The 13,851-nt window shown below is 39.9% G+C and overlaps 1 protein-coding gene across 1 annotated transcript in view; it reads right to left on the bottom strand.

Annotated features, from left to right (window-relative positions):
* cpne9 (copine family member IX) overlaps window positions 1-13,851 on the bottom strand; it is a 180,118-nt gene that overhangs the window by 48,327 nt on the left and 117,940 nt on the right. Inside the window, exons 9-13 of the mRNA XM_044166604.1 lie at window positions 13,590-13,694; window positions 11,959-12,000; window positions 7,129-7,204; window positions 6,737-6,790; window positions 6,475-6,536 (exon numbers count right to left, since the gene is read on the bottom strand). Of these exons, the coding sequence (XP_044022539.1) occupies window positions 6,475-6,536; window positions 6,737-6,790; window positions 7,129-7,204; window positions 11,959-12,000; window positions 13,590-13,694 (339 nt within the window). The remainder of the gene's footprint in view (window positions 1-6,474; window positions 6,537-6,736; window positions 6,791-7,128; window positions 7,205-11,958; window positions 12,001-13,589; window positions 13,695-13,851) is intronic.

Below are 13,851 nucleotides of genomic sequence, written 5' to 3'. Positions count from 1 at the left end.
CAAACCTAGTGGCAGTAGAAGAGTCATCTGGAGTCATTTAAGAGCAGGGCGGACAGGAGAAGCATGTGACAAATCGAGATCTAAAATTATTGTCCTGTGATCAGGTGAAAATCTTCTATCACCGGGTTAGAGATATAGAGACCTGAGGAGAGAACTAAATCTAGCGTACGGGATTTAATGTGGGTTGGGCCATTAACAGATTGTTGGCGACAAAACGATTCAAGCAAATTTATGAAATCACATATTATGGCTTCGGAGGGACAGCAAATGTCGAGAGAATGAGAATATTGGAGCAATATGACTAAGGAGAGCAGCGAATTCACTGATAAAATGAATACTGTGCTTAGGGGGTCTGTATACCAGAAGCAGAGGACCGGCAGGGTGCCATCTATCACAAAAGCTAAAGATTCAAACGATAAAAAAGGGCCTATAGAAATAATGTAGCACTTGAGAGCATTTTTGTGAATTACAGCAACCCCACCACCTCGTGCATGTAACCTGGGCTGATGAAAGTGAGAGTAGCGTGACAGGGTGTGACAGTCCATGCCCCATTAGTGGTAGGGGATAAATATGGCCAGATGTTGCAGAAATGTCACTTGTAACAGGGACCCTATCAGTGTATTCACGGTGGCAGTGAACATTATTTTGATTATGTGTGTGGATTACCTCATGGTGGCATGGCTTGTCTCAGAGAGTCTGACAGGTATTTTGCGGGTTAACCAATGCATAGTCAATGTTTGCAGAGAGCAGCTTTGTCCCTTGCAGGTTTGGGTGAATTCCGTCTGTACAGTCGGCTACAGTTCCAGAACAGGTCGAAATTGTCAATAAAAAAGTCCAGTTTACTTTGTGCTGCATTGCATTTCCCTTACAGCCAAAAATTACAGGAAAAACAGGAAAAATGGCCACAGCCCTGCCCAAGAGACGGGATTGGACCAGAAATAAAGTGTTTGCCAGTGTCCTTTAGGGCAGAGATGAGTAGTCAGAAGTCCACATGAAGGATTTCTGATTGTTGTTGGCTGACGTCCTTTGATCCCACATGAATGACCAGGTTGGAGCAGTCTGGATGGCGTTCTAGGACTGAAGGCAGTTTATCGGTGAAGTCCAGAACGTGGGCCCCAGGAAGCGATGTGTGTGGGCGCCTTCGGCTCTGATGTTCCTTACAATGGAACTTCCAAGAATCAGTGTTGAGGGACGAAGCTGAGAAGGGGATTGTAGCAGAGGAGGTGGAAGATTGAGCCATGGATGTATCTCGGTGCTCCAAGCATTTTGCTTGGGGAGGCGAGACCACGAATTCCCAGGACATGATGCGGAAGAGGAGCTTGTCACGGTGACTGCAGGGGGGAACAGCGGTGGCAGGATGGGAAACTGCCACTGCAGCAGCGGAGTAACCCAGGGCGGCTGTTGCAGTTGGAGCTAGCGGTGGATTGAGTGGGGAAAATGGAGGCAGCTGCAGGCACCACTCTTCCAGACCTCAGGCCAGTGGCAGAGTGGGGGTCATGGCTGCATCCACGGAGAGATCTGTTGGATGCAGCGGTGCTTCGTCATTTGAAAAACTGAGGGAAGGTGGTGAGACTGCCCGTTGTCCACTCTTCTTGCGGCCCCTGACCACTACCTCAGTCCAGGTAGCTGGGTGATTGGGAGTCGAGCAGGAGGAGGGTCAGGGACGGGTTACTGGATCCCACAGAACGGTGTCGGATATGGCCAAATTCATCGCCAATGTCTTTTTAGCCTGGACAGAGGTCAGTGTCAATGAAACTATCCTTCTTTTTCAGCTGTGAGAGAAAGATATCCTCTTTGAGGTTAGTTATGATTCTGTTCACCTTCTGGAGCAGCTGGCAGTCTTCACAGGGCATTGTATCTGATCCAGATACAATCTGACTTTTGTAAGGGGGAAGAATGTCAGGCACCACAACTGACGCATGCAAGGGAATTCTGGAGTCTTGGAGGGATAAGATTCTGTCTCTGTCTTGGAGCTATAGCTAGCTACTTTGACCGGTGATAGCTAGCAGCAGAATTTGCTAGTGGTACAAATGCAGGAATCTGCGATTGTGAGAAAAGCCAGCAAAGTCCACTCTGAAGAGCAAATTCACAAAAGGATTGCGCACCTTTTGTGGCAGCTAAACCTGCATAAATACGACAAAAAGAAACCGTGTAATTCTCAAAGCACTTGCAAAGGGGGAACTGCACCCCTAACTGTGCTGCCAAGCAAATAGCGTCTTGGTGTTCCGGTGTTATTTGCAGGTACAGTGGTGTGAAAAAGTGTTTGCCCCCTTCCTTTTTTTAGCATGTTTGTCACAGATCATCAAACAAATTTAAATATTAGTCAAAGATAACACAAGTAAACACAAAATGCAGTTTTAAATGAAGGTTGTTATTAGTAAGGGAAAACGAAATCCAAACCTACATGGCCCTGTGTAAAAAAGTTATTGCCCCCTAAACCAAATAACTGGTTGGGCCACCCTTAGCAGCAACAACTGCAATCAAGCATTTGTGATAACTTGCAATGAGTCTTTTACAGTGCTGTGGAGGAATTTTGGCCCACTCATCTTTCCAGAATTGTTGTAATTCAGCCACATTGGAGGGTTTTCGAGCATGAACTGCCTTTTTAAGGTCATGCCACAGCATCTCAATAGGATTCAGGTCAGGACTTGCTGGTGTGTTTTGGATCATTGTCCTGCTGCAGAACCCAAGTTCGCTTCAGCTTGAGGTCACGAACAGATGGCCGGACATTCTCCTTCAGGAGTTTTTGGTAGACAGCAGAATTCCTGGTTCCATTTATCACAGCAAGTCTTTCAGGTCCTGAAGCAGCAAAACAGCCTCAGACCATCACACCACCACCACCATATTTTACTGTTGGTATGATGTTCTTTTTCTGAAATGCGGTGTTTCTTTTACGGCAGATGTAATGGGACACACACCTTCCAAAAAGTTCAACTTTTGTCTCGTCGGTCCACAGAGTATTTTCCCAAAAGTCTTGGGGATCATCAAGAGGTTTTCTGGCAAAAATGAGACAAGCCTTAATGTTCTTTTTGCTCAGAAGTGGATTTCGTCTTGGAACTCTGCCATGCAGGCCATTTTTGCCCAGTCTCTTTCGTATGGTGGAGTCATGAACACTGACCTTAACTGAGGCAAGTGAGGACTGCAGTTCTTTGGATGAGTCGTCGCTGTGCTCTTGGGGTAATTTTGGTTGGCCAGCCACTCCTGGGAAGATCTTTTGGTCTACATCATTTTGTCAGGCACAGGCACAGTTAAAGTAAAATAACAATCACTCCATACCGAGTGAGTCATAGAAAAATAAGACACATCCCTCAGATAGAAACGAATGAAAGAGCAGGGACAGTTTTTACATAATTAGAATAGTTAGACTTAGAATAAGTTCTATTTCAAATCAAACATGTCTTTCCACGAGTGTAAAGTACTGTTCTTGCAACTGTATTTGTAACATTTCTTTTTTTAATTAAATGTTGCTTAACCATGTCATGTGATATGCTACTTCAGTAGGCCTACACCTTAAGAACAAATATTACTGGGACCCCTACAGAATTGAGAACAGAATAGAGATTTAATCATTTAAAAGATGCAAAACAATTGCAACTCACTGTAAACGTTTAGGGGCGTGTTTGTGTTGTAATATCATTAGCGCAATACCTTTTGTAAATCAGATCTTGAGACGGTGCAGATGGCAGTTGCAAATGATGCACAATTCATGGTGCTATCAGCAGTTGCAATTCATTCTTTGTGAATTCGCCCCTGAGTGTAGGGTATCCACAGTTGTGCGACAGTAGAATCCGTTTATGAATTAAACAATAAGAGGTTGTATTTCCAGAAATCGGAGAAAAGCTCAGCGAGGGAATAAACAAACCGTCTTCAGTTTACTGTGTGAGGAACGGGTTGTGACAGCTTGCTGGAAAAAGCATCCATAACTAGAGGTAATTGAATACCAGAGCTCAACTGTATTAGAATGCATCTAACCAACCCCTTTGGGAAAAAAGTATGAATGTTAATTTTAAATCTTATCAGTTTACAAAAATTATCTACAGTATGTCATGAAGTCATTTTGCAGTTCTAAATTGATATAAAATAGAGATGGGAAAAGCTTTGAAGATGATTGTAATAGTTTTTAATTTTTTTCCTTCCATTTCTGCCTTTAAAAGCAAGTAACGCAAATATTTACTTAATAAACTTTTTTTTTTATATTGGATGAATAATTTGCTGTTGGAGAATGTCACTAGGATTAGGATAACTTAAGGTGCACCTGCTGGTTTGAAAAGAAGCCATCTGTCTTGGAAATCATTCATCTTTGGATATTTTGTCCTTAGTAAACTGGATAACTAATAAAAAAAGGAAAGAAAAAAGTCAACAGCTTGCATTTAGACAGTATAGATCTATTGCCACACATTCAATACTCTTGACACACTTTGGGAACAAAATATGTGTGCTTAAGTTCATCAGACATCCCACCTCTGCATGCGTTAAGTCAGATGTGATAGACAATGTCCTTTTTCCTAGCCCTGCTTGCATGAGCTCCAGCTCTGCAGATATGGATGAGGTTGTGTCAGTTTTTGAACCAAGTAAGAAAAATGATAAATCAAGTAGCTTACTTGTATTCATAACTTTTGCTGGTCTGTGGCTTCTGATGGGGTGACTTTGTTTTTTTCCCATTGTGTTTGAAAGATTCAGGGAAGGATCCATATGATTTTTATAACAATGTTAATGTTACAAATCAATTAAAATCAGTCAGTGCTACAGGGATGATTAAGTCATTAAATTTAATGAATTAATTTAATTTAATTTGCAAATCATTGGAATAGGTAGAAACTGTGTATGGTTATTTTTGGAAGAAACATATTTGCAAATGCCTTGAATCACAATGGCATGTGGAAATGTTTAGCAACATTGTGAACACCTGAATGGGTCCTTTTAAAACTCTGCTTTTCTACCCGGCCATCTGAGACTCAACAGTAGGTCTCTCCATACTCGTACTCTGACCCTGTCTAGGATCTTCAGGAATTGCTCAGGTAAACAAAGACATGAAATGCTGAGCAGCTTCAGTTACTGTACGGTGGTCATACTGGAATGGGAGTTAAGGTGCATAACATTGTAATGTGATCATAAAGAGCAAAGCATAAGCCTTATTAACAATTGATTCTGGTTACGGACAAGCTGTACAATACTGTAAAACAATTCGGGAAAACAAGTCATATTTTACTTCTTATTTCCCACAATAACAACACCATGACCAAATGTATATATAAATATGAAGAAATGAGCCAATAGCCTACCTGGGCCTGTGATCTGCCAGCTTGGTTTTCCATTCTGCCATAAAGACAAGGGAAATTATTATCATTGAGTGGAAAAGGCCATAATACTTCACATGTATTTAAGCCATTTTCACCACCAGTAACATCAATAATACCGTGTCACTACACATTCCCTTACTTATAAAGCTAAGAAACCATAAAGCCATATTCCCAAAAGTAATTTCGGTTGGTGGCCCAAAAATCAGCAAAAGAAAATGCGAATGAATGCTTGTTTCCATCCACTACCGTAATGCGATTATTAGATCTGATGTTTTCAGGTGGATGGAAACCCAGACAGCTCAGCTAACATGACACCTAAGACGAGAAAGTGTCTAACGTTAACTAAGCTGGCTACAGGCTGATAAAATAATACAGCACATCACAAACATAACATAAACTAACTGCCCGATCATTGAACACAAATAGTCCTGTTAACTAGTAGCTACATGTACAACATCATGCAGGCTAATAGGCAGACTGGGCATGTAACTCACCTATGATGAGCCAGTGACTAGCTAATTGAGCTAAGCTAGCAGCTACAGGCTGACAAAATAATATGTAGTTATTAACCCATTACAATATCACAGATCATTAAACAAAAGCAATCTACATGCACCAGTTTAAATATAACATTCTTGCTATTACTATAAGACGGAATTTATGCGTAAACATACCTGTGCATTGATTTTCTGTCTTCTCCACTCCCGCTCTGTCTTCTCCATGGACTTCAAAACTCCCTCTCTCGTTTACTCACTATGTTGCCAATCTGTCACTCCAATCAAGACTGGCCAATAGAGACGTGTCTTACATCTTTCAGCGTAGGTCCCGCCCACGAGATTCAGCTCAATAGCAAGCAAAACTTTTGGATTCGCAAACAGAAGTCTTTGATTCACATTAATACATTTGTAATCAAAGTTATTTTACCTGCAACAAAGCATTTTTTGATTGCAGTGTTGATAGTTTTGCTCTCAAACCTATTCTGTTTGATTGCATAATAAAGACACAAAAGTAACTCCATATAGGACTGTAGAACCAAATACTTTGCAGACGCACAGATCCACTTCACAGTTCCACTTTCTGATGTAACCAGACCTTAAAACAAGCAAAAACCCCAGTATAGTCCTTTAATGGCTTCCCATAGACACTGATGAAATATTAGAGACTGAGCTCTCACCCTCCTCTGATGAAGTCGACAAATGTGTATTCTGACTCCACTTTGAAAGACAGCAGAGTAACCTTGAAGATGGAGAGAGAGTGAAAGGGAATAGATTGAGGGAGAAACAAACAAGAAGAGAGTAGAAGACAGAGATTGAAGATCACAAGGAGGTTCATTTCAAACACCATGTGTTTACTGCTCTGACATGTCACTGCTGCTATGACTTATGTCCATGAAACATGTGACAGCTTCTGATGAAACACACTCCGACAGGTCTTACCGTCCCGGAATTGACGTATTTCTTCTTCTTGCCTTTCTTTTTAGGATTCAAAACCTTGACCACATGACAAGAAACAAGAAATTAGTTTATAAAGTATGTCTGAGCAGAAATGTGTAGTCATTCAGTGCATGTCTGAACTCCTGTGGGTGGATGTCGATAATTTATTGTCTTCAGATGAGGGCTAGAATTTACAATACAAGAAATATTACTTAAATGAATAATATATAACACTGTTATATAACTATTGATGTTGTTTTCAGTTCCCAAAACATTGTTACATTTTTGATATCCTTTACACATTCAGGAAAATAAAGTTTCAAAATCATGGATTCCTTTTTAATTATTTGCTGATCAAGTTGCTCAACTTATTCTTTACTATTCTTATATTTTACCTCATAGACATTGAACTGGCTTTGGCCTCTGGACAGTTCTCTGTAGCTGGTGGTGAACTCTCCGATAAAGTCATGACTGGAAGACAGATTGATTGGAATAGACAGATAGACAAGAGAGGGGAAAACAGTTATAGTGCATCAGCAACATAATTAACTATCTGCTTTAACAAAGCAGATGGCTTTATCCAATAAAAAATACCAAGAACACCGGACACTCTTTAGTACTGAAGCGTATAGTGGACTATATTAAAATGATGATGATGTAAATTTGGAAATACCATTACAATACCATTGTAATTTCCCACATATGTATGTGTTATTTGAGTAAAAATGAAAATGAAAATGCAATAATCCAACGTTTATTTTCATTTCCACATACTCGTATTAAAATGAAAATGGAAAAGCTGTTTAACATTTAATTTTCAAAGTCGTACCCCTCAGTACACTGGTCAATTTTCAAATGCAATATAAACAATGTAACCTGATTTTCCATTTATCCAAGCAATAATTAAGACACAAATAAAATTAAAATACAATTTTCTAAATTTAATTTTTTAAAAGACAACGCTGTACAGTGGGCCAAAAGCTATTGCATTTACATTTGCTTGCTCTTTTGAGGTCATAATGAAAATGAAAATGAATGAAAAGTCAGTCCTCTCATTAAGGCGGGTCTTCACTTCACTTCCTCATTCAGTGACTTGGTTCATTAACATTCTACCTACAGGTAGACCTGGTCATGTCTATCATTTTTCCAACCTACTTTAGATGAAACCACGCCTACTTCAGTATGAAGAAAGCCTCGGAGGCATATGACAGATTAATTTACTGTTTATTAGACCCTAAATGAGACAAGTTGGAAAAAGCGATAAACACCACCAGAGTGGAGTGTTCCTAGGGACCGGCCTCACTGATTACTGTACAAAAACATAACTTTATAACTTATATTTACTGATTTTGGTGAAACTCTATTATATTTTATGGAGAAAATATTTTCTGGTTTTATCTCTAATGTCCTCTGGCTGCTCTGCCTCATCTCTCTGTGATTTACGGAGTTTCCTGCTCCTCCGAGACCAAGGGAGGCCACTTTGACAACAGGGAATGTTAATGAACCAAGTCACTGAAGTCACTGAGGATATGATGTCCTAACTAAAGACCCGCCTTGATGAGAGCACTGACAGATTTCATTTTCATTTTGACCCCAAAAGAGTGTGGTGACATGTAAATGCAAATGCAACAGACTGGGGGCGCTGTTTTGCTTATTGCATTTGAATATTTGCCACTGTACAGCAGGTTAAGTCAAATGTATGTGAAAATGAAAATGAAAATTGATGTATTTCATTTTCGTTTTTACTCAAATAACACATACATATGTATGTATATTATAATGCTATTGTGGCATTACATTTCCATTTCCAAGTTTATATTATCATTAATATAGTCTCCTATACACATTCATACTTTAGGTCTTTCAATCACGTAGAGAGAAAATTATTCAAATTTTGTGGTGTTTACAAGAAAAATATAATATTACAGCTGCATTAATTTATTTTTATTCCACCACTTTTTAGCAGCGGAACTAGCCGAAAACACAATATTGTCATTTTATCATCCTCTAAAGTTGGACTAATATGTTAGCAAACAGTTGCCTATAGGCACATCCAGCTGACACAGATATACCATAAGCATTCATTTTTAATCATGTTTCCAGTCCAATATTTACTAACCTTTTAACTCTGTTTTTGGTCTTAACCAACTCCTACGGAAAATATCTGGCTCTTTAGCTGCTTTAATGCTCCACATATGTTCACCAGCTAGTTGCTAACTGTGTCTGTCTGCTGTTTGGTGCCGGGCAGGTAGTGTACAGTGGGTTTATCAGAGCTTTTTGTCTGAGAACAGCTTCCTGCTGTTGTTGGAAGCGAGGTTAATGAGAACGGTGAGACTGAACCCAATCATTCAAGTTGAAGGCCGTAAAACCAAATCAATAAGCTGAAAGATGCTAAAAACTCTCTGCAGAGCTGATGTGAACTGCAGAGTTGGGTGATAATTCTCGGTGGGTGCACTCAAGCTGTAAAGAGATTGAGTGCCAAATGTACTGCAGATGACGCAATAATTTATGTAACAGTAGAAACTCCTCATCAGGCTGCAGAGCTGTTAACTAGGCAGCTGGTCAATGTCTCCCAGTGGCTGCAGGACAACTACTTAACACTGAATCATACCAAAACCGTTTCAATGTGATTTTCATTATTGAGTATAGTGTTGGATAGATTTGCCATCAATATTGACCAAAAGGAAATTGAGGAAGAGAGTGAATTTAAATATCTAGGTGTCATTTGGGATTCTCAAATCAAGTTTGATGTCCATATTAGGAAACTGTCCAAAAACAGATTTCTTTTAGGATTTTTTTTTTTTACTTTTATTTCCGTTCAACCTTAATTGGGTTGTATCATTTACTACACTTCATTCATCCTCATAAAAAGGAGTCAGCATTTCTGTATTCACGCTCCTGGTAGTGAAAGGTATAACCAATGTGTCTGTTTTGGATGAGGTGTAATTGTGTAGAACTTAAGGGAGCAAGTTCTGCACAATTTCACCTCAAACACCAAATATTGTTAATACTAGTTGACTGATAATGTCAAGGGTCATCTATTAATCCTAAAATGCCTAATTCGTAATAAAACAGCATTTGAATTTGAATGTAATTTCACTACTTCCCCACTGCATTGCACTTGATCTCCTCCGGTTGAGAGGATCCCTCAGAGAAAGAGGTTTTCGTGAAATTTTTCACGAACAAAATCCCCTCCAGCATCATCAGACTGCAACTCCCTGCATGCCCTCAGATCATCTCTGCATCTCAATATATCACCACCTGAAGCTGTGTGTGACACTTACGCTGCCTGTGTAATGCTGGTATTTAGAGAGGAATCCTCAAGGAGCAAACAACGAGTTCATCTCCCAACAGGGAAAGACAGAAGATGAAACATAACAAGGGGGGAGGAGAAGAAACATTTACAAAGCAATAACATAGGAGAGATTTAGGTAAAGGAGAGAGAGAACTAAAGCAGGAGAGAAAAGACGAAATAAGTGTAAGCAGATTTGTGATGTTTCTTTATGTAGTTCTTGGTTAATTTTCTAGTGTTGTCATGCATGTGGATGTGGTGCACTGTCCTGTAATCACAAGACCTTTTATATTTTGTATTTTGCACATTGTGTTGGTGTAATAGCAGAATAGAAAAGTGTTTTGGGTAAGCTGATTTATGGGAACCCATTTAGACCCCACAGTCCTTATTGGAAGCCTGTATGTATAAAGAAAAAAAAATAAAAAGCTGAAATACTGTACAGTTAGATGAGCAAGACAGTGGGAGCTCATGACGGTAATGTGAGCTACAAGTGAGATTTCTATCCAGGCTGTACACGAGGGCTGCCTTCATTCAGCTGATTGGATTGGCCTGGGGAGTGTGTTGTCCATTATGAGCAACCTGCTGTAATTGTGTATACCATTCAGACCAATGAGTGTAGTTATTGAGGAGCATTGGTCTAGTAGCTCTCTAGGACTACACTCTTCATGATTAAACTTGTTTATCACCTTATCCCGTCGGAATGGTCTTACTTGACATTTTCTGTGGTAATCAGTGTTGGGTCGGATAGTTCGCTGTCTTACTGGTAGTTTGATGGATGGCTAATATCAGTTTGGTCTCTCTGTGTTAAGTGGACAGAGTGGTCCAGGATGTGCTAGTTCAGCGCAGGGACTGGAGGTGTGGGGAGGCGATTAGCTTCTACCAAGAGAGGGGAAGTGCCTCTCCCAGTAACTCCAAAGTCTAATTTACAGGTTGTGTGTTCTTAGCTGGCTTGCTAACATTAGCTACTGGTAACAACATTCTGGTCAAAGGTGCCCTCATCTTTGCTCGAGCAGTGAAACTTCAGAGCGGATCACGACATAGAACGATAGGTGGAGGTATCTGTTTTTACATCATCAGTGGCTGGTGTAATGACATGACAGTGATTCAACAGCACTGTGGATTTCTCCAGAATCTCATACCCCACCTTTAAGTGAGCATAGACTGTGTTGGGATCATTGTATTCGCTTGGTCTAAACAATGAGTTTAATCTTCTCTGTGTGAAAGACAGTACACTCTCTGTACTCCCTGGCAGAATGATTGCATAAGAGTTTGTTTTGAACATGTCCCTATTTTAAAGTTAAGGCCTGAAATCTCTGATAATGGATTGCTGTCAAGTTCTTTGCCATGATGCCCTGGAAAGACAAAACAGAATTATCTGTAAAACCCTGAAAAAGCAAAAGACTGTGATGACTCTGTCAGACTGATATACTTTTCTGGAACACTGCAAGACAAACATTTACCTTTAGTTTCCTCATGTCTCACACATTGCGATAGAGATTTGGAAGTCTGGGACTGGGGATTTATAAAAATACCACAAGAATTTTACATTTTAAATTTATGTAAAGCAGTAACACAAGGCCAGACAGCCTGAGAAACCCACATGAGGTTTCCACTTCACAAGTCTGTGAGAGGAGCCCCTACAGTAACCCACTGTCAGAGAGAAAGAGAGGCTATGTCAATACTGCGGTCAGCACTCATAGACCCCGACCTCCTGCCCACTCAGCTGCAACCTTTCCACTGCAAGTTGTTTTTGATTTATCAACCAGTGTGTGCCATGGAGGGTGGAGCCCTCCATCTGTTCTAATACCTAATAATAAGACTAAAAGAACTGCCCCCAGACAGAACAAGGTGTGACATTTGATGGATTCAATCTGGAGCTGAAAATGAATTCAAGAAAAAAAAAAAGAACAAAAAAACCAGCATGAGAACTTACCTTCCGTCTCTGTCCCAGTCGTAAACGTCCACCTTGACCGTCCTGAAGGGAGGTGAGATGAGGGAGCGGAGGTGAGACAGACAGAGGTGAAATTCACAGAGAGGAGAGAGTGTGAGGGTGAGAAAGAGATGCGGCAGAGAGACAGAGGAGAGAGATCGACAGAGGGACAGTAAGTAAGTCAGGAAGTAAAGCAACACAAACCAGTTAAAAAAGGGCACCCATTACATGATAATAATGTCAGATTACAACAGATTAATAACCATGCCTGACATAAAAGAGAATTTTATAGGAATATACCAGTATTTTTGGTACTGATCCTTATATGCAATGAAAACAGACACTTATAATATTCTATATATAACCCTAAGTGTTATGTGTACGTCCCTGAGTCTTGTGCTCCATAGCATACACTCCATGACAATACTTGGCATGCTCTTTGTCATAGTAGGCCAATAGCATAATGGAATATTAAATGACTATTAATGCCAATGCCTCCCACTCTCTTCAAGTATCCATCAAGTACTATATGCACAGTAGAATACACATAACATCATGATTATATTTTGCCTACAGCCCCAGAGACTAACCAGCACACTTGTGTTTGATCATCATGGTCCTAAACTAGAATTTTGGCTCTTCTACAAGCCAGGGCCTCTAAATTACGTGCTGATGCAGGACCTGAATTGATGTCTTTATCGTTTCAGTTTACACTATGCAACTAATAAAATTATCACAAACACACAATGAACCTGGGGCTTTTGGGGCCCCAGGGCAGTTGCCAGCTGAAACCGATTTCACTTCCATCACTTTGAACTTAGACAGCTATGCAGGTGCAGCTATGTGTACAGTATGATGCTTAGAATACACTGAATGAAATATTCAACCCCCAAATGTCAAGACATATTTGGTATATCTCCTCTAAAACTTAAAGAAAAAATAAAGTTGGTGTTATTCTATAATTTTTCTTATTGTCAAGAAATCCTATGAAAAGAACAAAACCAACAGTGTGTTCGTCCTTATCTCAATACTTTGTGACTTCCCTTGCCAGTGTAAGTACAATAATTTAGATATTTGTGAGACTGTTGCTGCATTGCCTTTATGTTGGTCTCAATAACACCAGCACTGGCCTGCGACCGAGAGCACAGCCGACTGCTGGCATTATTCTGACCACCACAGAGTCCAACCTCATCCTTACATATTTAGCAGGCTCTGTCATTACTTTATTTATTTTTTTATTTTACTTTTGTCATACTGAAGAAAAACAGTATTTCTAGTAGCAAATCAAGCCTTTAATGATGGGAAACTAACAGTCGCCCAGAAAATGAGCTCTGGTGACTTTGGGCCAAACCTAAATATATAAAGCCTATTAAGTTTTAGAATGCAAATTTCTGATATACATTTACAATTGTTATACTGTATGTTTTGGTTTTTCCCTTTTTGGACATCATGCTTATCCAGTGTAGTTTCTCAGTGTCACATTTACAACCATAATTCCTGAATGCAATATGAACCACATTTAACGCCAAGACGTGTTTAAAACTCCTTAAAACCAACAGGATGAAGATAAGATGATTTCATAATCATAATAATAACATCTACAGTAACCTCTGACCCCTGTGCTGTCCCCTTACCTGTCATAGTCTCCATTACAGAGTGCTCGAACAGGGATGGTAAAAGGCTGCCAAACAGGGTTCAGATTGTTCTTGATCACCTCAGTCTTGTGGCAGATGGTGAACCTGGAAACGCAAAGAGACAGCTCAACATGGTGAAGATGACAATTATAAAAAAAGTTCTTTGCGTTCAATCAGTGGTTTGATCTCCGCTTAGAATGTAATATGTAAAGTTTGCCTAAGTAAAGAATATGTGCATATATGTGTCTAATATTTTTGCTCC

This window comes from Siniperca chuatsi, linkage group LG2 (assembly GCF_020085105.1).
Source record: "Siniperca chuatsi isolate FFG_IHB_CAS linkage group LG2, ASM2008510v1, whole genome shotgun sequence".
NCBI classification, from domain to species: domain Eukaryota; kingdom Metazoa; phylum Chordata; class Actinopteri; order Centrarchiformes; family Sinipercidae; genus Siniperca; species Siniperca chuatsi.
Note: the sequence above shows the minus strand (reverse complement) of the source record. Positions and strands in the feature narration are given on the sequence as shown.